Source organism: Neopsephotus bourkii, unplaced genomic scaffold, assembly GCF_033783945.1.
Source record: "Neopsephotus bourkii isolate Nb327-2 ecotype Australia unplaced genomic scaffold, CSIRO-AGI_Nbou_v1 NB_1749, whole genome shotgun sequence".
NCBI classification, from domain to species: domain Eukaryota; kingdom Metazoa; phylum Chordata; class Aves; order Psittaciformes; family Psittacidae; genus Neopsephotus; species Neopsephotus bourkii.
The window spans coordinates 4,593,947-4,616,197 of record NW_026902223.1 but is presented as its reverse complement, the minus strand read 5'-3'; the positions used below and the strand labels follow the sequence as shown (position 1 = coordinate 4,616,197).

The window sequence follows — 22,251 nt, the reverse complement described above, 5'->3', positions numbered from 1 at the left end:
TTATTTTTAGCCAACCATTACAGCAGAAAGCTAAAATCCGGCAATGTATTACAGCAGATATAAACTTCAGTTATAAATTCCTTACGTTGATTTGCATTTCTTTAGAATTATATCATAGAATTTTCTTCTCACTTGTGTCAGTAAAATCATGGGGGAAAAAAATGTTAAAATCAAAAATAAGCAAAAAATTCCAAAATTTGTCATGAGTTTCTTTAAGACAGATCTCATGAGTCAGAGACTGACATTCTGTCAAAAAACAGCACTGCTTCAGTGTATCCTGTTAATATGTTTTCAGTACTACATTGAAACAAGGGCAAAAAGAAGGCACTATTCCAAGCCAGCTGTTTGAAAAATATTTATTTTTCAGTTATGGAGGTTTTTATTGAAACTGGGGGGCAAGAGTTTTCCAAATGTGAGGGTTTAAAATGCATCTATTTGAAAACTGAACTTTGAGTAACTTTGTAGAAACTGTTTTGTTTGGTAAACATCCTTTAAAAGGGGGATTCTCAATTTTAACGATAACCATAACCTGATCCACCAGCTAAGACCATATTCCTGTTTTCAGTTTGATGAGTCTCAGCCACCACAGCGTAAGGCATCACTTGGCTGTGTAAGGAGAAGCACAGCTGAATCTCAGCCTAGCAGCCAGCAAGGACTCACTGGTGAAGGGGCTTAGAGAGGTACCCAGCCCCTGCAGTACCTCCTGAAAGGACTAGGTCCTTTCCCTAGCAAGTAGTTATCCTTCAAGGGACTGGGAGATTACTGTTACCCCACAAGTGGATGAGGATGTTTGTACTGCACATGAGGCTTCACTGATGTGACCTGGGACAACAGTTTGCCCTAAAAGATAAGGACAAAGCTGTGATTTATTCTTTTAAAACCCACTTCCTCAGCTGAGAGCTTTAAAGGCAATGTCAGCCTTTTCTCCCCTTGGTAACTCAGCTTCTTTCTCTGAACCCCGTGGTCCTTGACTATTTCTGAGAACAAACTGCCATGCTGTTACTAGTCTTAATACTAGTACCATGATGGTCCTGCTGTACACATGCTGGCAAACATGTAGGATTGCAATCCTGTTTAGATCAAGGTAGTGAATTCCTCTCCAGGCAGAGAACTCTAAATATTAGGAGCTCCTTTCCAAATGCCAGAATACAAGTGGATGGCTTGAGGAGACCCACATCAAGAATAGGGCTGCAATGTTTATTTGTGTAAGCTACCCAAATTTAAATATACCATCTGAATTTCAGTTTATGTTTGGGCAGTCTTCAGTCCATGGGACAGCTAAAACTTTGGGAAGCTCAAAAGCCGCTTAAAGCTGCTAATTTCACCCTTGGTTTTGCTTTGTGCTGCCTAAAGTGCAACCTTAGCCCTGCATGCATGCTGAGCAGCACACTCAGTCATGCTGGAGGCTTCAGGGAAGACAGGATTTGCTGCCAACGCCTGTCCTGAGTGGCATAATCTTGCTTTACATGGACCCTTCTTTGAAAAGAAGAATGGTATCTGAAGTGACTGTAAGCCTGTTGATAACATGTTCAGCAGTTCAAACAGGGTTTCTCCAGCTTATCCCTCTGGAAAACTGACATGTCTAAGTTTGCAGCATGTATACAATGTCCTCAATGATTTAATACAGTTTAGTTATGAACCCTGAGAATCATGGTTTACAATGGAAAATTTGACAAGCCATCAAGTTCAAAGGTACTTAGAAGTATTCCTATAATTAAGTTGTCAACAAAAGCCTACCATACAGTACCATAACATTCTCTCTGTATTCATACTAATGTACAGAAATAGCTTCCACTAAAGGTGGCAGGAATTAGGTATTTAAAGCCTTTGGAAAACTAGGAAACTACCCACTGTAAAAAGTTCGAAGACAATAGACAAAACCAATATCCTTTTCATTGCAGCAAACAGAAAAATGTTGCAGAACATGCTGTGCATTCACAAACTGCAATCACAGAAAAGGAGCAATTAGGAGAGAAAGGAAAAATGAGTTGTGCTATTGATACTTGGCTGCTTCAGAAAAATGTGTTGGCAGTTAAATGTATATACTGAGCACAAAATTCTGTGAAGCCTTTTTCTTTTAATGTGAAAATACCGGTGTGACGCAGCCAGAAGATGAAAATTCCACATGCTGAAATTAAAATACCTTTATCCTCTGATCCAGGCAAAATTATTGACTTTTATACTAACAAATATGCAAAACCAGAAAGGTATCTAGAAACTATTTTGTGAATCTTAAAGGGAAAGCTTTGGGTTGAATTCTCTTCCTTGGTGTAAATCCAGAAAATTGATGGAATTTTCCCATGTCTACAGTAGAATAAGAGATTATTTTCACTATGGTTTTGAGAGGTTTTCCTGAGTTTGAGTGTGAGGGTGCAAGTTACTAAATCCCAGACATATGTCTCCAGGATTAACCCTAACTCCAATCGTGGTACCTGTCATTAATAATGTATAATTGAAGGAAAAGAGGCTGTTCCTATACCTGGAGCCATCAGTTCCCCACTTGCATAGATTGCCTTCTTAAAATCCCCTAGTAGGTTTCTGAGGCCTATTTCATACTATTTTATATCCACATTCATTTTTGCAAGCATTGGGAAGAGTCCTGACAGCAGGACTACTCCTATATGAGTCGTCTGTACAAGTTGATGGGAGCACTCTGGTGAAGGTACCCATTGTAATTTAGGCTGCCCGATAGGTTAGGAGGGATGTGTCAGCCCAATGCCATTTAATTCCCTTTGAAAGTGGATACAACATAATAGATCCTTGTGGAGCTCTGTAATTTCAGTGACCACAGCAGCATCAGGCTTGGACAAGAGAGCCAGAACCCACTGAAACCAACGAAGAGACTCCAATGAGTGTCGGATGCAGTCCAAGGAGGATATTTCTATACAAATTAGCCAGGGTTAGGTGATGAAAGCTTTGTGGACCTGTGGAGCCAAAAGGACTCTCTGCCCATTCCTACCTACCTATGCAGATCCAATTGCAAAACAGCCCTTTTTGTCAGTTTGGATGTATAAACTGCCAAATGGCATTAGCAGGTCCAAATCCTTTACCTACTCTTTTCCACTGCTCTTCTTTCTTTAAAAGGAAATTGTTTAAATGAGGGCAAATGTTGCCTGAATGTAGTTTGTATTGCAGTGTATGAGGTTAGAGTAGATGATCTCCAGAGATCCCTTCCAACCCTAACAATTCTGTGATTATGTGCATTTTTAAGCAATCTTTCCTGAAAAGCTTTTGAGCAGTATTTTGCTTTTCTCTCTCATATACAGAGATATAGTTTAATTATTGTCTTAAGTTTTGCTAAATGTTATTGTTAAACATGGCTTTTAGTACCCACATGGAATGGGAAACTACTTGGAGAGAAGCTAACCTGTGAGTGATTTGAGTATTTGATATCTTCTCTTGGACTGGTATTTGATTTTATTTTCTCCTGCTATTTGTTCCCTAGTGGAATGGAGCTGTTCAGAAGACTTTTCTCCTTTGGCTGGTGAAATAATTATGGATAATCTTCAGTCTTTGAGGTGCACCATCACAGGTCTCAGAACGGTATGTGCCAAGGGACTCATTCATGTCTCAATGTCCTCCGCCACCCCAGGGATACAAAGGCACTGATTATTTGCTTCCACGCCTGTTGGCAATAACTGTAGAGTGCCTTTCTTCTAGCAACAAGTTCCAGTCATTAAGCATCATATGTCTGGCATCCATAATCTGGAAGTCACAAAGGAACAGGCAGACAGCATGAACTGGTTTATGTCATCTTAGGGGAGATCAGAAAAGGCTGCAGTGAAAGATGCTGTTTTCTAGATCACAGGATAATCTTAGTGCAGATCAAAGGCTCATGGAAGATCTAGACCTTACTCTGATGACCAGCAGCTAAAATAACAGTTCTTTCTCTTCTGCTTTCTCCAGGAACACATATGATGATAGCAATCATTTTCATTTTTGTTATTTATTTTTGTATGGTTCTTTTTGGCAGGGCCAGAGGTATTACGTCCGTGTTTCAGCATACAACATGAGAGGATGGGGACCTCCACGCAAATCTACTCCTGAATCTGCTTCTCCTTCAAGTAGGTTGAGTTTGTCTGCCCTCCTAGTTTGATTAGTGATGCTGATACGTAAAAATGCTCTGTCTTCAAATAACAGAAAAAGACAAATATTCCAGAGTGGATGATTTAAATGCTGCCTAGGAGTTAAATCAATAAATAAATAAATAAATGGAACTCAACTCCTCCCACTCCTGAGAAATAACCACAATAATCATCTCTGTATATTTACATCTTACCTGCTAGTCTTCTCCAGTCCTTTGACAGAATACTGTCACCTCGTCCCTAACACTTGTGGAAAAATGAGAAATATTTTAACCTTCATTTCTCTTAATAGAGTTCTGCTACATGGAACCTCATTTCTCAGTACATGAATGGATCAAAAGGTGAATCTGAGCTCGTGGAAGCAAAACACAAGTATCATATGTAATTTTGTATTCTGCCTTGTAGCATTATAGATCCCATTCACTACACCATTCTTATAGCATCCTGCGTATAATAAACTCTAGTGTGGACACACATGTTGATAGAATCTAGCCTGTATACACTAAAACGGTCTAGACATGCCCAGAAGCCTTTCTCTCTTTTCAAACCTGTGACAGGTTTTCTCAGACTCCATTAGGACTGTGAGTTTTCATTTGTAATTTTTAATCTATTATAATGACATTGTATTGTTGGTTGCTTTTCCAGACTTGTGTTCACTGCCAAACTGGCTCAGCATATGACAGCCTCCCTTGTATTGATAATGCAGTAAAGTGGGACTTTTCATTTTATTGCATTAGCACTTGTTTTTATTAGGCTAACATAACAATTTAATAACCTTGCATGCTAATGTGAAGAAATAAAGCAAGCTGTACCTATTCATAATGGCGAAGGTTGGATAAATGAGGTTCTTGCAGTACCATTGAAGCATCTTGCTTCAATTTTGCTCTTGTTTATCCCAGAATAAAACCAGAACAAGACTAAAGAAATATTTTGTTTGGGAACAAAAATGTGCTACAAACTTGGGGCAAAATTCTGCTCTTGGCTACATGGATAACTCACTACTTCAGAGTTGTTTTGAATAACTTAGTGACATGCAATTACCTTGACTATAGTCAGGTATATCTACACAGGATTGGGCCCCACAACCCAAACATTTACAGCAGCTGTAACTGGTAGTTATTCAGCTTCTGCAGTAACTGGTAGTTATTCAGCTAAACATCCCCAAAGCACTGGGCACAACCTGGCAAGGCAGGTGGCATTTAAGGCTCTATCTTTGTATGAGACACACTTTCGATTGAACATGTTGCATTGTCTTCCCTGTCTATTTCTTGTCCCCTGTTATTAACCTGAAATCTGACCATACATGCCAGTTCCAAAGCCTTGGGATGCAGGGGAAGTTCTCCTGCAGATTTCAGTGGATTAACACAAAAACTATACAGAGAATTGAGCTTATTTCCCATGTTTTGTGTCTCAGGGGCTCTGAAGTGCCTGGGATAATCACTGTGGGGGTGTTTCTCTGAAAGGTAACAAGTCTTTTGGATTTCCCTGTAGGAAAGCAGGAGCATCATTTGTTATATATGTGATTTTTATGAGTTTATGGCAAAGAGAAATGTTTATTCATGGTTATATATGTATGTTTTCTTTGTTGATGAACACAGAAGCATTAGGCAGACTTGGCTCACTGCATACAGATAGTTGGCAAGAAAAGGGTATTTTCGTTAAGTATCCTTAGTAGCTTAAGCTTCACAGCAAGAGAGACCCTCACGGTTTAAATGTAAATGCTTTCATTAAGTAATAATAACATCAGAATTTTAGCTTGAAAGACAAGATGCTGTTTACCAGTGCAGTTACTGGGGGCAGAACTGCTTTACCCACATGACTGCCTTCACCACTGGTTTTGAAAACTAGCAGACTTGTGCTTGGCAAGCAGGCAGCAACTTGAAATTATACCAGTGTTGCATAACAAAACATGGCCTTAAGCTAAAAATTAAATGCGAATACATTAATGCTCTACAAAGCTGTCTGTAACGGCAGCCAGAAGAATATGCAAGGGAAATTAAAGCCTCAGGGCTTAATCCTGATCCATTCCAATCCCAGAGCATCAAAGTGACATCCTTGTAGATTCGTCTGTGTAGCATGACAGTCACTGCTTGCCACTGTCCTCCCATTTCTTCCACATACACAGTAGCCTGGAAAGTGGTGGCCAGTGTTGTGCAGCTGGTCTGTGAAATCACAGCAGGCAGTAACCTTTCTAGGCTTATTCAGTAGCACGAGTGATGGACAGTGAGGGATGCTAGTCTGACTTCCATGTCATGTTTAAGGGTGTCAGCGGTCTGGGGTATCAGAAAGTCTGGAAACCTCTGGAAGAGAGAAATCATGAGGTTGTTCAAAACTCTACCAGTCTGATGACACCAAAGCACTTTGAGGTTGGCTGCTCACAGGGGATCTAAGAACTGGGGTCCCCACACAGAGCTATAAATGCAGTCAGCCCTTGATCTCTGCAGTAGCATACAACATGCATGAGAGCCTCTCTGCAGCTGTTAAAACTGCCCACAGGCTATCGGGATAGCAAATGTCTTCTCTTTCCACCCTTTCATGGGGCTTACTCTAGCTGCTCTATTAAATGGCAGCAAATACATATTTATATCCCTGGCATAGTGAGCCTATTGGAAGGAATGCTTGACTCCAAACTTGCACTAGAAACTAGATCTGTATATTTAGTGAGTGAGCAAACTGTTGGTGGCTGTGAATACATACACAGCCTCTATGCCAGCAAGATGGAAACATGTCTCCCTTGCAGACAGATCTCTTAATACCTTGATCCACCATTAGTTTGGGTCAGGAAACCAGTGCAATGCTTTTTTTCTTATAATAAGGAAAGTATGAAAATAAGCAAGTCTGGAATTACAAAGCTCCTCTCTAATACACACAGCTTCATCCTCCGATTTGTGATGAGATTGTTTGCGTTTTAAAATGAAGATTGCGATTGTAGCAAGCAGCACACGAGTGAAAACAAAGCCTTTTGTAAGCTGGAGGTATGTGGGACAGAAATCGCAGCTTCTTGCCTCACGAGTGCAGTGCTGAGCAGAGCGTGTGCTCCAGGGCAGGAATCGCCAGCGTTTGTTCGAGCATCTGCTGAGAGCAGGTTTTCAGAAGTGAGCATGTTTCTCTGGCTGCAGAGCTAGCTCTGCATGTAGGAGGATGCTCTTTCTCTGCTCTGCAATCAGTTTCCTATATAACTGTAGAAGAGTCATCCAGCCTCCTGGGGTGTCTCAAGCAGAAGACCAGCAGTGTGATCTTAGTGAGGTACCAAGAGTGTCAGTGCGGCATGGGCTGAGAACAGCTCTGGCCCTGCAGCAACAGACGCCACTTATGTACTGAAAAGAAATAGCCATTGTCTAGTCAGTCACTAGAGGAGCTTCTAGGAGCTGATTGTGAGCTCTTTGTTAATAATCATTATGATTAATTACCCAACTGGCACAAGTGCTTTATACAGCGAACTTACAAACAACTGCCACTTTTTCCTCCATGCTCAGATGTAAAAATCCTCTAAGGCCAGGAAGTATCAGAGGCAAGAAAATGTTTTAAAACCTTCTCCTGCACCTTTGTGTTTCATCTCTGTTTATTTCCTTTGTTCAACAGACTGGAAAGACTGCAGTGGAAGAGAACGTCGGCACAGGGGACACACTGAGGCCCTGGAACGCCTCCTTCAGCAGGTTCGAGCAGCTCATCAGCATTATAATTGCAGAGGTAAGGATGAATATCTATGTGGTAGGGCACCAGCTGAAGCCTCTGCGGCGCCTGTAATTTTAGCAGTTTTCTAACTAGGTCATACCTTCTCATTCATCAGGAAAAGAAAGATATTAATATTGGCCCATCTGGAATCACTTTAGTGGACTATCTTGCTCTTAACCCTTGAAATTAGTTGGATGAAAACATCCGAAAGCTACAATGCACGCAAGCACAGACACAGCCTTTCTCCCTCTGTACCCTACACACCTCTTGGTTTGGGGTTTTTCCTACAAATTAGTTTCACACAGGATTTCACCACAATGTTTCAAGCATCTCCCTCATTTTTTCATATAAAGAAATACTTTTGAGACTTAACAACTGTTTTGGATCAAAAGCGGGGACTTGGCTGCCTCCAAATGGAAGACACTAAATACTCCAATGGATGTGATGCCAATGAAAAATACTTGCACAATGCAGTGGGAAGATAAGATTGCTACGTTTTCAAATAGAATGGATCAAAACTAGGAGAGAGTTCGAATCTCAGCCAGTGTTTTGCTCTTCATTCATGAGAAACAGACTGTGCCTTTAACAGCTCACGAGCCAAGACAACAGCTTGGCATTCTTTTTAAAGCATATATAGAAACTCCTGTTCTATATGGGTTGTTTAAAAGTACTATTTACTTTCTTAGAATAAACTCCTAACTGGAATAATGCTTCATTGCAAAGGAACTTATCTGAAACTGGAAAGTTGAACTACCATGAAGTTTTCATTTTTCTTCCCACAGTCTGACTGTTATGTCAAGCTGCACCAAGTCATTTAAAATCATAGAAATACTTAGGGCTAAAATCATCTGGCTGAAATGGAAAGATGCAGCCTTTGTTCTTTACGTGCAAATATGTCACTATCATGATGATCCACAGTCTGCAACAACCCACTGTAACCATAGCAACTTAAAGTATTCAGCTGTGTTGCTTGGAAAGGGAAAGGAGATATTGCAAGAAAATGTTGTTTCTCTAATTAAAATTCATACAAACATTATCACTTGCAGGTGGCCTTGCTACTGAAAATACGGATGATGTATTCCATCTCTTACATAGTTTTTCATACTATTAAAGGAGTCTTTTTTGCCATGGTACAGTTTTCCCTTTCTGAAGTTAGTGCACATCTCAGGTCTTTCAGGCCACCTTCCTTGTAAACAGGGAAAAAATGATGGAATACCAGAAAATAGTATAAATTGTTTTACTGACACAGCAGAACAGCAGCAGTTACAAACAACATGCAGAAAAGCCTTTCTTTTGAGAATCTGACACCAGTGCCTGGTTCTGATAAAATCCCACTGCTCCAGAAATCAACCCCAGTCTCAAAGCAAAGCACAGACAACTCTGTTGTTGATTTCCTAACTCCCTTTCCTTAAATAATAAATAACAACAGTATAGAAAATCTGTTTCGCTCAGAACGTTTTCTTGCATGTCTGAAGGAGGATGTGGGAGCTTGCATGTGGCAGTGCTACACTGGGGAGTCAGCCTGAGCAACGCCCTTGCCTCCAACCAAGTAAAAATCTCATAATTGCTTGTAATGCTAGCATTGCACAGTAGTATATTTTGGATAAATCAGATTGTAACATAATAGAAGGGCCTTTGGAACTTGCCTTAAATATATGACTGATGCAAATCCCCTGTATTTCAGTAATTTGGTAAAGAATCAAGACAAAGAGCGTGCAGAAAATTAAGAATTATGACACCACTTTGACTCTGAAATTTGATTCTGGTGAATCTCAGTGAAATATGAGGAGTTTAATCAAGGATCTCAGATAAGCTACTGTATATGTCTGACAAACCCAAATAATGGCTTTCACTCCATATAATAGACAGGCCTGAGATGCATTCTTCATTAATGTGAATTAGCATGATTCAACTGACAGGGATAGCAGTCAGCACGGATATGCTGTGATACACAAGCTGAGAACCTGCCCAGGCATTTGTCTATTCCTTACTATTCTCCTCTTTACCTCTCTCTTCTTTGATTAGACATTAATATTCTAATTTCTGATTTCTTCAGTTGTTTTAGAGATGTAAATAGCTGGACATTGTTTGTAGGGTATCCTTAAATTTGCTTACAGCCACTGATCTGCTGAATTCAGCTCTGCATGAATAAAAGCTAGGTGAAGACAGAGATAGGACTCAAACGTGGTGTCCTGGCACCTTGGTTTTTCACTAAGTGATTACTCTGCAAGGTATCACGCTTATGGTGTTCAGGCTGGTTGAAGGAGAGTGGAGGGTGAATGCAAGGGATTGTGATAAAAAATGAGGGTAAATGATCTGACGTTACTTGGATAACATAGGCAAAAGCCTCAGAACACAGAGGAGCTGGAGAAGCCAGGCTGTGTGCTAGAGCTCCAGTGTGATCTGGGAGGGGTGAATTGCCCAGATTCCAGGCAGATCCCTTGCCCAAGTCTGCTCATTCAGGCTTCACACTGCAGCCTGCCTTTTGCCCTCTGCTTTGCATTGCAGCCGCTAGAGAAAACAAGCTTACAAAAATGGCAGGAAGAATACATTGGAATGTACAGTGAGTTTAAGAGCTTTTGGAATTAGATCAGCTGTTGCTTTTGAACCTGCTCTGTGATATGATGAAATCTCCTAGGGAATTACTTAGGAAGCTTTGCTTTCATATGTTTAATCTTCTGGAAAACCCTGATGATTACAAACAACAGTCATCCATTTGTCTTCATAATACCATGCTACAGACTATCATAACTGAGTTACTACAATTGTATGTCCTGGCAACACTTCAAATGTATTTTTTAAGTATTATTTTCTTGTAGACCATTCTTCCTAAACAATTCTGAGTGGATTAAGCAATTGTGTGATGCTTCATTAAGAAAGGAACCCAACTCTTCAGTAAAATGCTTACCAGATATTTTCCTTCTGAAATTTGGTTGAAATGTATTTTACTAGACAAGTCAGAGGTGAAATAAAAATGTTCTAATCATAATTTGGTTCACAAGCAGGGCTCATAGTTTTATTGCATTTAACAAAGAGAAGGCTCTTTGATTTCACCAGGTATTTAAAGAGTTTAGATTACAAATATTTGTGAGAAAAGACAAAACCAGGCTTGAGAACCAAGCCATAGACTGGGAAGTTCAGGTAGAGAATTAAAAAAGGTACAATTTCAGCTCTTGTGCTTGACTTTGTAATCCAAAATATACCTCCCAATGATACAACTGTCATGCTTCATGACATACAGAATTGTCTTGTGAAAGACATCTCACCTTGCTGTGAGGTAAAACAGAATCTATCATGGTCTCGAGCTATTTAGTTGTCTGGCCACTACTTACGCCTTTAACTTCTGTGTGGAATTACGTCTCCATACGTATTACCCCAGAGTCATTTGTCTGCACTGCTAAAAATGAGCAGCGTTAAATTGAGTTTGAATTCATCTGGAAGTTTCCAGCTATTGGATGTATTTTCATAAGGTTACACAATTAGTGAAAACTCTAAACCCCATTTTATGCCCTCCACTAGGATTTCAGTGGGATCTAGCTCATCTTGTGCTAATTTACTTCCTCATTCAGGGTCATCCTAAATGATATTTAGCTGTTCCACATGCCCTCTGATTTGTGGGGCTGAGATCTCAGATGATTTTGCACTGAGGTAATTCCATTTCCATACACTTCACATCTGCCCCACTTGAGGAGAGGCACCCGCTTGTCTAGTGATAGGACAAAGAATTCCAGATGATCTTCCTCCTCAGAGAAATGGCACAGCATAACAGACATTCCTCTAGAGCAGAGATCCCAGATGCATGCTGGCAGCCTGAGCATGCAACGTCGTTCTTACTCTTCCACAGCTGACTTATGTTCTTTTAAGTATCTCCTGTATTGAAGTGAACTGCAAAGAAGCATTTCTATTTTCTACCTGAAAGAGAAAACCTGCTAATGCTGTAGTTAATTGCCTGTTTCACTCCGGCTTTGAATGCTTCTGATCTAAATCTAGTCACTGGAAATTCTCCAATCTCAGCCACTATCTGTTCACTCCTGAGCATCTATTAAAAGAGCTCACAGCTCTATCGCTGTATCATTTATTAATGTTGTTCCTGGTGCATTTCTATAAAGGTTACTCTATGTTATTTATTAGTTAATTAAATAACAGACAAAGTTCTATTTCCTGTAGATCCAAATTATCTTCTAATCTCAGCTCCATGGTTTTTGGCTTCTAGACAGACTATACTGTAAAACGAGCAAATAGCAACATAGGAGTTTACAGTCTCCATCTAGTTTTACACTATTTCTTTTGCTGTTGGCTTCTGCAAAGCTGTGGCCTGAACCCAAACCACTGAACAGCCCAATAATGTATATTTCACTTGTAATGTGCCCTCTTATTTTAATGCTGCACTCTCTGGGTGCTTTACACAGAATTATGTTGCTTTGCCTTCAGCAATTTCCTCCTCCATTCCCTCCATAGAGATGGAGGCAATAGAGAAGAAAATAAAAATTGCATAATGAGAATGAAATTTATATTCCTAAATTGGTCTTAACCTTGGAAGAAGGAAGCAGCAAGACAGGAGGTCTCACGTACCATTTGGTTTCCATTACTGTGATATACCGAAAAAAGGTCACAGTAAAATAGAAATTATCTCAGGAGATATGGATAGAAAAACAAATGGATTGTTTTTAAAGGAGAAGAAAGCAAAGATCAGTTGCATCAAAGGAGCAGTCATGGCTGTGGATGAGTCTGTTAAACCTAAACTGAACAGTGCAGTGGAGAATATGCCACGGAGAACAAGTTTGCACTGGAAACACAATGGATTTGATGATCTAATAAGTCTCATACATCGTGCATGATTTCACCCCCAATAGAACCTTGTTCTCTTTGTACGTACTGTTCATCAAAGTGGTAATTATTGCTAACAATGTGTCTTCTTTCCGTGGTTTTCAATGTGCAAATTACAGTGCAAATTTATGCATCATTTAAAATATGTTGAGCACTTCCACAGATGGGGTTTTGACAATAGCACATTTAGATGTTCTTTAAATGTTCAAACTTAGAACTCACTTGGGAGACACAGACAGACACCTCTTACTCTGCACTGAAGATAAGTGGGAAATACGTTACTCTGAAAGCACCTAAGCAGACTGATCAGCAGCTTTCAGCAAATGGTTCTTCATGAGACGGATTTTTTCCCCACTGGAGAAGGGTGTCCCTCAACAGTTTCACACTTCAGGCTGGATCGGTATCCTCCAAATCAAGTCAGAGCCCGGAAAATGGTTTCATTTTTCTTTTTGTCTTTCTTTTCAGATTACAGTAAATATTTGAAGAATTAATTCTTATTTTAAATCAAATGTTTCCTCTGTTTTTCTTACAACAGCATTAGGTAGGAGGGACATTGCAAGACAATGCAAAAGAATCCCAAACAGTTGTAAGCACCCATTCCTTTTAAATGCCGTAACTGGACAACAACTGACAATACATTTTGCAGTACACAATCCTGCATGTTCCTGACTGCCATCTATTGGCATACCCTCCAGAATCTGTGCACAGATACACAGGTGGACACGGCTGCTCCACAGCTTGGGAGTTCCACTTCCCACTGGGAGATTTTTCCTTGGCTTACAAGGAAACTCAGACCATGCGTGAGAGAACAAAAGACATTAAGTTCAACTCATCAAAATGAAAAATAACACATGTATAAAAACTTAACCACTTTTTTTACAATATTAGGCAAAAGATTTGACTTTATAAAATTCTTATGTTGAGAGAGCTGGCCCAGAGATCCTTGCAGGCACAGAGAGGGTCTCAGCAAATGAGTTAAAAACCTCTTCCTTGGATACCAGATGACTAGGGAGCAAATGTGACTGTGAAAGCTCTGAAACAATACAGGTGAGTGGAAGCTGTTGTGATGGGGGGGAAAATATTCAGGCAACAGCACATGCATTTAATGTGATATAGAGAAAGATGAGGGTCTATCTAGTTTTCCTTGAAGCTCTCACTCAGGTCACTGTGATGATGTAGTATGAGTGACTGCCAGTTATGCAGTTCTTAGAAGCTTAAGTTATGTATGGACAGAAACTAAGGAATTACAACACCCTAAAATGCTGACTGATGGTTCGAATATCTTCCTGGGTTTTTGAGACCACTTGCAGAATTCATTCTGAACATTAACAGTATGCAGCTCTGGTTCAAGCTATGGTTTTACCAAGTCCAAGTTTGCTTCAAGTAAGAAACATATTTATTGTTACATATCACTGAGATACTGAAAAGATAAGCAAAAGGCTGTATTTGAGCATGTTTCTAAATGTTGTCTTTTTGAGGGAATACAGTGGGCCCTGACTGAAATTCAGTGTTGTGGTTCAACAGACAAAGGCTCTTTATGAGACACTAACTGGACCTAAAGTGCTGGGTTTGTTTTGCTTTTTATTTTCCATTTTAGAAAGCTCTAAACTACAGAATGCTGGTCGCAAGCAATCGGTTTCCAGAAGCCTGAAGCACCTTTTCCATTCATCAAACAAGTTTGTGAAGACTCTGAAACGGTTTGTCATTCATTTTATCTCCCAAACATGTCAAGTTTTAGCAAGCAGTTGTTGCTCTTATAGCGAAAAGCACCTTAGAAATACATGTGAATATTCCACTGGCAGTGAAACAGCAATTGATCAGAATGAACCTGATAAGAACATGTAAGACTGGTGTAGCTCATAGGAAAATATCCTCCAGTTCCTACTGAAATCAACCGAATCTTTTCATTGTTACTGTTGGAAATGGATTTGAATTGCAACAGAGTGAAATATTCTGCTCAAACACAAGTGCAGTTTCTGAGGTATTTTGGAAGCACGGCCCCTGCTGCTGCTGCTCAGGAATGAAACTATGGTATCTATTTAATTCATAAGACAAAATGCAGAGCTCAGGTAACATGTTTTCATAGTCCACTGGCAACAAGCAACACATCTAGAATCCTCCAACATCTTTAGCTAGGTTTGCAACCCAGTGTGACCCAAGCAACCCTCAGCCGTGATGATTTGGTTTAGCACACGGAAGCTGCTTATGCTGGATTATTTCTTTTTTCATTGCCAGGAGTGTTCAGCTGCTTTTTCTTCTTTGTATTTTGATAAGAGTTTGATTCTTTCAGAAGAGCTCTCCAGAGCCTTTAAATTCCCTAAGGCAGCTACTTAACGTATGTAACTAATTGCAAGGGTAAATATTGAAAGGAATGATCTCTATAAACAGTTTTGAGATATGCTGGCCAAATTACACTCAATTACACTAATGTAAATCCATAATAACCCACCTGATTTCAATTGAGTTACTTTAGATTTACTGTGAAGCAAAGGAGGGCAGAACTAAGCCCATTAATGATAAAAAGTTTAAGTAAAATTTCTGATTTCTAAAGGGCATAAAGCCTCTATTGTGTACTGTTTACGCTGGCAAAATCCTTACTGAAGCTGATGTCAGTGGCTTGCACAGATTCCTAATTTCTTAGATTCCTGTAGTCTCACATCATCTAATGTGATAAGCTCCCCAAATGGGTTTCAGAATTCACTGGCTGAAGTTGCATGATCTACATAGCACAGAAGTTAAGACCAGATGATTGGATTTGTCTCCTCGGAACTTAACATCTATGATTCTTTGACTGAAATTTGCCATGGATGTGAATAGACATGAAAGGTGTTTGATAATAATTGTTTCCTTCTTTCTTCAGGGGACTCTACTTAGCTGTTATATTTTTTTACAAAGACAATTTATTAGTAACCAATGAAGATCAAATCCCAATTGTGGAAATTGATGACTCCCACAGTAGCTCAGTTATGCAGGATTTCCTGTGGTTCACAAAGGTAACAGGAGCCTAATTTCATGTATTGCTTCTACCAGTTTGTTGCTAGTAATGCACAGGCCTTAGCTCATCATTCTAATATATGAAATGATGTCATTAAAAAGCTAACAAGCCATTTATATGGGTTAAATTCTGAGTGGGTCACTGGCAGTGGCACAATTAACTCTTATATGTAGGAGCCTACACAAGTGATGGCTACTTGGGTACATAAAGGGTTTATGGACATTTAGAGGAAAAGCATAAAGAAATAACTAGAAAATTTAAAGTTGGTATTATGGCTATGCTATCATTCAAAATATCTTCACACTATTTCTTATAGGGCAAAAACCAGTAAATCAGTTTTACACATTAGTCCAAAAAGCAACTGAAAGAGGTGCATGACGGTTACAGAACAACTTCTGTGTCTGATTCAGTCTGTTTCATGTTTATCTAGGCAAGTCACTGCCACCCGCAGACACTCAAAATGAGCAATACCTACTGGTTTTTCCAAGTCCAAAACGCTTTTAGTTTCATTTCTGCTTTTGTAAAATGCTGAGAACAAAACCTCATTGAACTGGATATATTTTTGCAGTTGTCTTGCATGTGGGATGATATCAGATGGCTAAGGCAGAACATGTCTATATCCGTGTCCTCATCAACAGCACTTCAAGCCAGGCAAAAGATGCTTTCAGCAGCAGCACAGCTACAGGTTGGTTGCTTTGCATATTTCTTGGTTCACCCATGCCTTACAAACTGCTCAAGTACAGCTTCTGGGGCAGAACTTCACCGTTTGACCAACAGGATGGCTATGCTGTTGTGTGTTGTCAGCAGGGAAGTAAAATTCAGTCTTCCATTGAGTTCCTAACTGAGCTGCCAAGTTATTTAAGGTGAAATGTACCTTTGTGCAGAGAACCAGCAGAGACCTGTTTAACCCTTAAAAACAGAGATTAGAGAGATTCAGTGGTGCACAGGTCCTGTGCTGACCCCTCAGCACAGGGCAGCAGCACTGTGTGGACTATTTATATCACATTGTCGAGGCACAGCACTGACCCTCAGGATGGTTCTGTTCCAATCTGTGCTACAAACTGAGTGGTACTGAACAGGTCACTTCGTCCTTCTGTGTCTCAGTCCACTATTCCATATGCAAATAATAATGACACTCTCTCCAGCAGAACATTTCAACATGTATTATAAGGCTTTTGAAGAATGGGTTTCATGACAAGCTGAAATCTCATGAGAGTTTTATTTTTGTGGGAAGATCCATTTTCAAAAAGATGCGTGCATAAATCTCATAGGAAAAGTATATCCAGGGCCTGCTTTCTCCTACCTTTTGTTTGAATGAAGTCACCAAAGCTTCCCAGAAAAATCTATGGTACAGTCATGGAACTAATGAAGACCTTGATATTGCTTGGCTCATGTATTAGCCACACAACCATCCCTCGTTATTGCCAGCTGATGCAATAAGCTGGTTTTACAGCACTATGAAACCCAGATACTTTGTGGCCATTATTAAGAATATCCATGTGGGGTTTGTTTTACATCTTTTGGCAAAGCCTGCTGTACAGGAGAGTAGCCTTCATGGGCAACCACCTGTCTGGACTGATTTCCCCAAAGTATCCCGAAATATCTGGAATGCCAGTCTGCTGTACCTTTATTGGAGGACCACCTGTGTTAAGCAGCAGCTGCTTGTCAGTCCTTTTGAGCTGTCACTAGAGAAAGTTTTAACTATATCTGCTGAATGTTCCCTCTGGTGCGGTTAGCTCAGCTTAGGTAGCACAAGCTCCTTTGGTTAGCTCAGCTTCATTCCCCCTGTGCTGATTGCCTTTAACTGAGCATTGCTAGGATGCACTTGGAGATAACCAAGGTTTCTGGTACATTGTTTTATTATTTGCTACCAGAGATGTTAAGAGCAGCACTCGAAGCACAGAGACACAGCAAATGTGTCCATGTGGTATACTGCTCTGCTGACTCTGGCAAATTTATCGTCCTTAACGTTTGTTCTGCTAGCTTTGTCCCCTGATGAGCACAGGGATTGTCACCGGCCTGCCAGCCTCTAACGGTGTGTGGCCTAATGGGATCCGCCAATGGAAAGATCTCAGTAAAGTTTATATGGTTGAATACATTTTACTGAGGCAGTTAATAGACTGGCTCTGCAGGAATTCAGGACAGAATGGAAAAGATCAGTGACAACACAGCTGCTAAGGGACTAGATCAGCAGATTCAGAGACAACAGGGACAGTAATTTTGCCTGTTGTTACTACTAGACAACTAAAGCAAACAAAACACAAGTGGTGGGGTGCCAGGCTGAGCAGAGTATATGAATTTTCAGTATATGAATTAGTCACATATTCTTATTAGTAAGTACCTCCATTCTCTATGCTGCAACGCCATTCAGAATATGCAGTCAGCAACAGTAAAGAACTGTTTGTTTTCACCTAGGCACATTCATATGTTGCAGTGATTCATCTGACAGCTGGATGGCCAACATCTACCTGCATGGTCTGTCCCACCTGTGGGCACATGAATTAAAACAAAATGTATACTCAAGACACCCAGTGTTAATCAGTTACCTCAAAGGGCAGAACAGTTAAAAAGAAGAGGCGAGGTGTCATATAGACATCAACAGTACGCCCTGGGGAGGGATGCATAAAGCTAAAATAACTAAGTTATGTTCACTACGTAATGGGCAGTCACTGTGCTGACTACCTAGAGTTTATAAGCAATTTAATAATACAGTTTATAAGTAAATATTGCCTGCTAAGTACAGATGAATAATTTCAGGATAATCTATCCATTTACAATGTCATTAAGTTAATGTACAGCACTTCCCTAAACATACAATGTGCTACATTGTGAATTCAAGTTCTCATTTCAAACTACCCCCCTACCTACCCATCTTACTGTAGATCTCTTGAAAACTCACAAAGTAACGAGCATATTTTAAATGTCAGGCATTTTTCTTTAAGACATCTGGGAATCTCTTCAGTGGCTGGTCACTGGATTGAGTGTGTTTGCACCTATAAGCAGATGCCTTACTGTGTGAGGAAAGGGATTTTGACCAAAATATGTATTTTATGTGGAGCCTTTTAAAATTACTTTTCTTTAATCCTCACATATTTTCCTGGAGAGCTTTGCCCTGGGAGTTTGTTATTTGCTGCTGGTTTTGTCTAGCACATTCTTGGTATCTGAAGTAAAAGGAAAAGGGTCCACATCTCTTCAAATTCTTCTGTGTTCCTTCAGAAACACACTCCACAGTTTAGCTCCAAATTATTTACATTCAACACAGATATGAGGGCCTCTCGCTTCTGTTGCTGAAAATAATCTGAATAATTTTAAAACAGAGACCAGAAAATGGAGATTACAGTTAGAAAAAACTTGGAAGTGTCCATTATGAATAATTTGGGGATAGACAAAGAATTTTGTATCATCGCTGACACTTGGTTATGGGGAGGTGAAGATAAGCACCTAGCTCTTCAGTAAGTTCAAATCAGAAGGGCCTCATTGATACCAAAGGAGTCTCCACTAGACCAGCACTAAGTGCTTTTAGAAAGTGCACCCTTGATCTTTAAAAGACAGAGGAAAAATAGGAAGTTCTGTCTAAGTAAGTGAATTACTTTGCAGTGTTTCCTTTTACAAAGGCGCTGGGTCATAATGGTCTTTCTGTTCTCCATTAAATGTTAGACTAAACACGGCTGAATCAAATGCGTCGGAGGATCCACAAGCACGACCTAGGGAAAAACTGCTCCTTTTGCCACTAAATGATACGATATAGGGCAAGTGCTTGAGAAAGATCGTGTGTCTCGGTGTTACTGAAGTCACCAGGACTGATGTCAGTGAGCACAACGTTACCTTTCAACGTATACCACTCTCCTGCTATGTGACAAATAAATTTGGTTTATAATGTGCTTGTTTTCTAGAACTTGCTGGGAACTCACAACCTAGGCAGAGTTTTTTATGAGCCAATCAAGGATCGACATGGCAATATGCTGATAGTGACTATAAGAGAAGTGGAGAGTCTTTATTCATTTTTCAATGGCAAATGGATGCAGGTATCCAAACTACAAAGCCAGAGGAAATCCCTCTCAACTCCAGAGGAGCCAACAGCATTAGACATCTTGCTTATAACAATCCAGGTAGTGCTTTGCTTCTCTTACTGCATGTTATTGGCTTTTGTAAAGCCTGCGCCAGAGCCCTGACTTTTGGAAGAGTCTTGTAGAATTTTAGGCCTTAATCCAGTGCCCAATAAAATTAATGGCAAGGCTCCCATTGAAAGCAAAGACTTATATTACTTCCAGTGGGTCTGGGATCAGATCCTTAATATGTAAAATATCCATGACATTCTAAAGAAATTACTTCAAAGTCCTAACGTAGAATAGTAGTTTCTATCAGTTTCGGGAAACCATGCTATAGAATTCATAGCAAGGGATATAAAAACCTTTAAAATTCTCTGGGATGGTTTTAAGCACCTATACAGACACTTACAATTTCTACACTCCATAAGATTTTTCCATCCAACCTTGGACACTAAATCTGGGTTTAAAACCTTACTGTTCTACTTAATAAACTTGTTCTGTGAGGTTCAGAGTTCCTTGGAGCCTGGTATAGTTGCTAAAGAATTCTTTACTGACCATAGCCCTCCTTTAATTTCTGTGTAACATGCCCCTACACTTCACAATTAGGAAAACAAAAGGTAAGGATTGATGTTAGAAGTCACTTTGCACAGTTAGTTCAGTTAACATCATTGAGAGCCATGAGCTTTCAGCCCTTCAAGAATCAGGGTTACTGGCAAACTCATGTTAAACGGTAATGTTAAATACTAATACATGTTTTCTGTAGGTAATAACAATCTATGTCTCCCAAAGTGTCGGTAGCCAACCTCTAAACCTCACTTGCATGGTTACCCAAAACACTACAAGACAAATCACTGACTTAGTCCCTTCTTTAGCACTCTCGACTAGACGATGACTGCTGTGGCTAGGTTTGAATTAGAGGCACCTTCTTGGGCAGAGACTGTGCTTTTTGCACCGGAAACTACGAGGCAATCAAAATACACATTACCAGCTTTTAGGAACATTAAAACATTTCCAAAAGACAATAAAACTTACCTGATCGATGTTAGATTTAATGTATTAAAACGTGTTAAAGGTGTAGAAAAATGTCAATCTGAGCAGAAGTTTTATATTAGGAAACCCAAAATACAGGCCTGGTCAGATTCCCACAATGATCCTAGTGGAAAAAATGTTCCCCTGGTGGTTTACACATTCCCATCTAATGCCCACCCTTTCTTCTCTTACTTGTTTAATCATCGAATGGGTATTTTGTTCATGAAGTGCTTGTGAAAATGAGGGTCTAATTGCATTGGTCAGAGCCAAGTACAGCACTGGCAGATAATTTGATGGTTCCAAGAGTAAAGGCATAAGGCCAGGTGTCTTAATCCTCACCCGCTGCAGCAGCACACATTTCTCAGGATGGCAGCAGACATCACTTTCAGGGTAGTTTGGGGAGACTGCTATACATAGCTTTAAAAGCATCTCCTGGCTTCAGCAAATCCTCCATCATTATTAATTCTGTCTAAGCTCTGTTCGTTGGTAAAGACATTTGTGCAGAAAACACAGCCGTTAATTAAAATTAGCAAACCACCAATGGCGGTGCTCAGTGAGATCTCCCTGTTGACAGCAGGTGACACAGAACAGGCAGGCTGGGACTCTGAAGGGATTTCTTTGGTGCCAGTACTGGCTTATACAGCTCCCTCTCTCCCACCTTCCCCAGGGGACAGCTTTGTCCCAGTGCTGCTCTACTCCATCTGTGCAGCTACACGCCAAATGTGAACCAGGGAACAGCTCTGGCTGCTCCTTTCCCAAGTTGTTTTTCAGCAGAATCAATTCCCTGACCCAGCTCACTGCAGAAAGGACCAGGCAGGCGTGCAGAGGTGGGTGCTATTTAAGCTAGTTTAAATACTGCTGTTGTAGAAGATTGAAACCTTAGGTTTTAGACCCAATTCCTACATGACATTGAGAGCTTAGAAAACTTGTGTATGACTTTAAGTTGTCCAAGTGCATCCAAACTACCAGAGATTATTTATATGCTTAAGCACATGCTTAAATGGTGTGTGAATTGGGAACACTTGAAACAAAAAGATGGATGTAAAAACATTTGTTGCTTTTTATCCCAAAGACTTCCCCTTATGTAGAAAAAACATGTCATTTTTATGTAGGACTGTTTCTCTTCAAACAGGACATACTCACCTATCACAAACGAAGTCAGCAGCGCCTCCCTCCCGGCTTGTACCTGGGTTACCTTAAACTCTGCAGCTCTGTGGATCAAATCAAAGTGCTTGTGTTGCAGAAGTTGCCTAATGTCCTGTGTCATGTTAAAATCCGAGACAACAGCAATGTCTCCAGGTAAGTGAATACATACATACTTATACAGACATATTTATACAGAACATTTGTTTCAAGTTTAAAACAACTGATCAAATTTAAACTCTAAGGCAATTTTACCATTGCAAAATGGTAGCTGCCAGCAAAGTCTGGCTCAGGGGTGTACCAGCACAGATATCACCACCGAACTAAGGTGGACCTGTGTGTTTCCAGCAGTCTGAAGGCTTATCCAGAACACATCCAGATGAGCCCATTGGTTTCTAGGAATAGTATTATGTTGCTCGCTCAAATTCCGCACAGTGGTAATGATCTT

At 40.1% G+C, this 22,251-nt stretch overlaps 1 protein-coding gene across 9 annotated transcripts in view; it reads left to right on the top strand.

The window, feature by feature from the left end:
* Positions 1–22,251, top strand: part of ANKFN1 (ankyrin repeat and fibronectin type III domain containing 1) — a 128,083-nt gene that overhangs the window by 85,564 nt on the left and 20,268 nt on the right. For all 9 annotated transcript variants that reach the window (XM_061377315.1, XM_061377314.1, XM_061377319.1 and 6 more), the window contains 8 exons: positions 3,446–3,543; positions 3,974–4,064; positions 7,668–7,775; positions 14,185–14,284; positions 15,448–15,580; positions 16,151–16,267; positions 19,476–19,691; positions 21,793–21,959. In XM_061377315.1, the coding sequence (XP_061233299.1) occupies positions 3,446–3,543; positions 3,974–4,064; positions 7,668–7,775; positions 14,185–14,284; positions 15,448–15,580; positions 16,151–16,267; positions 19,476–19,691; positions 21,793–21,959 (1,030 nt within the window). The remainder of the gene's footprint in view (positions 1–3,445; positions 3,544–3,973; positions 4,065–7,667; positions 7,776–14,184; positions 14,285–15,447; positions 15,581–16,150; positions 16,268–19,475; positions 19,692–21,792; positions 21,960–22,251) is intronic.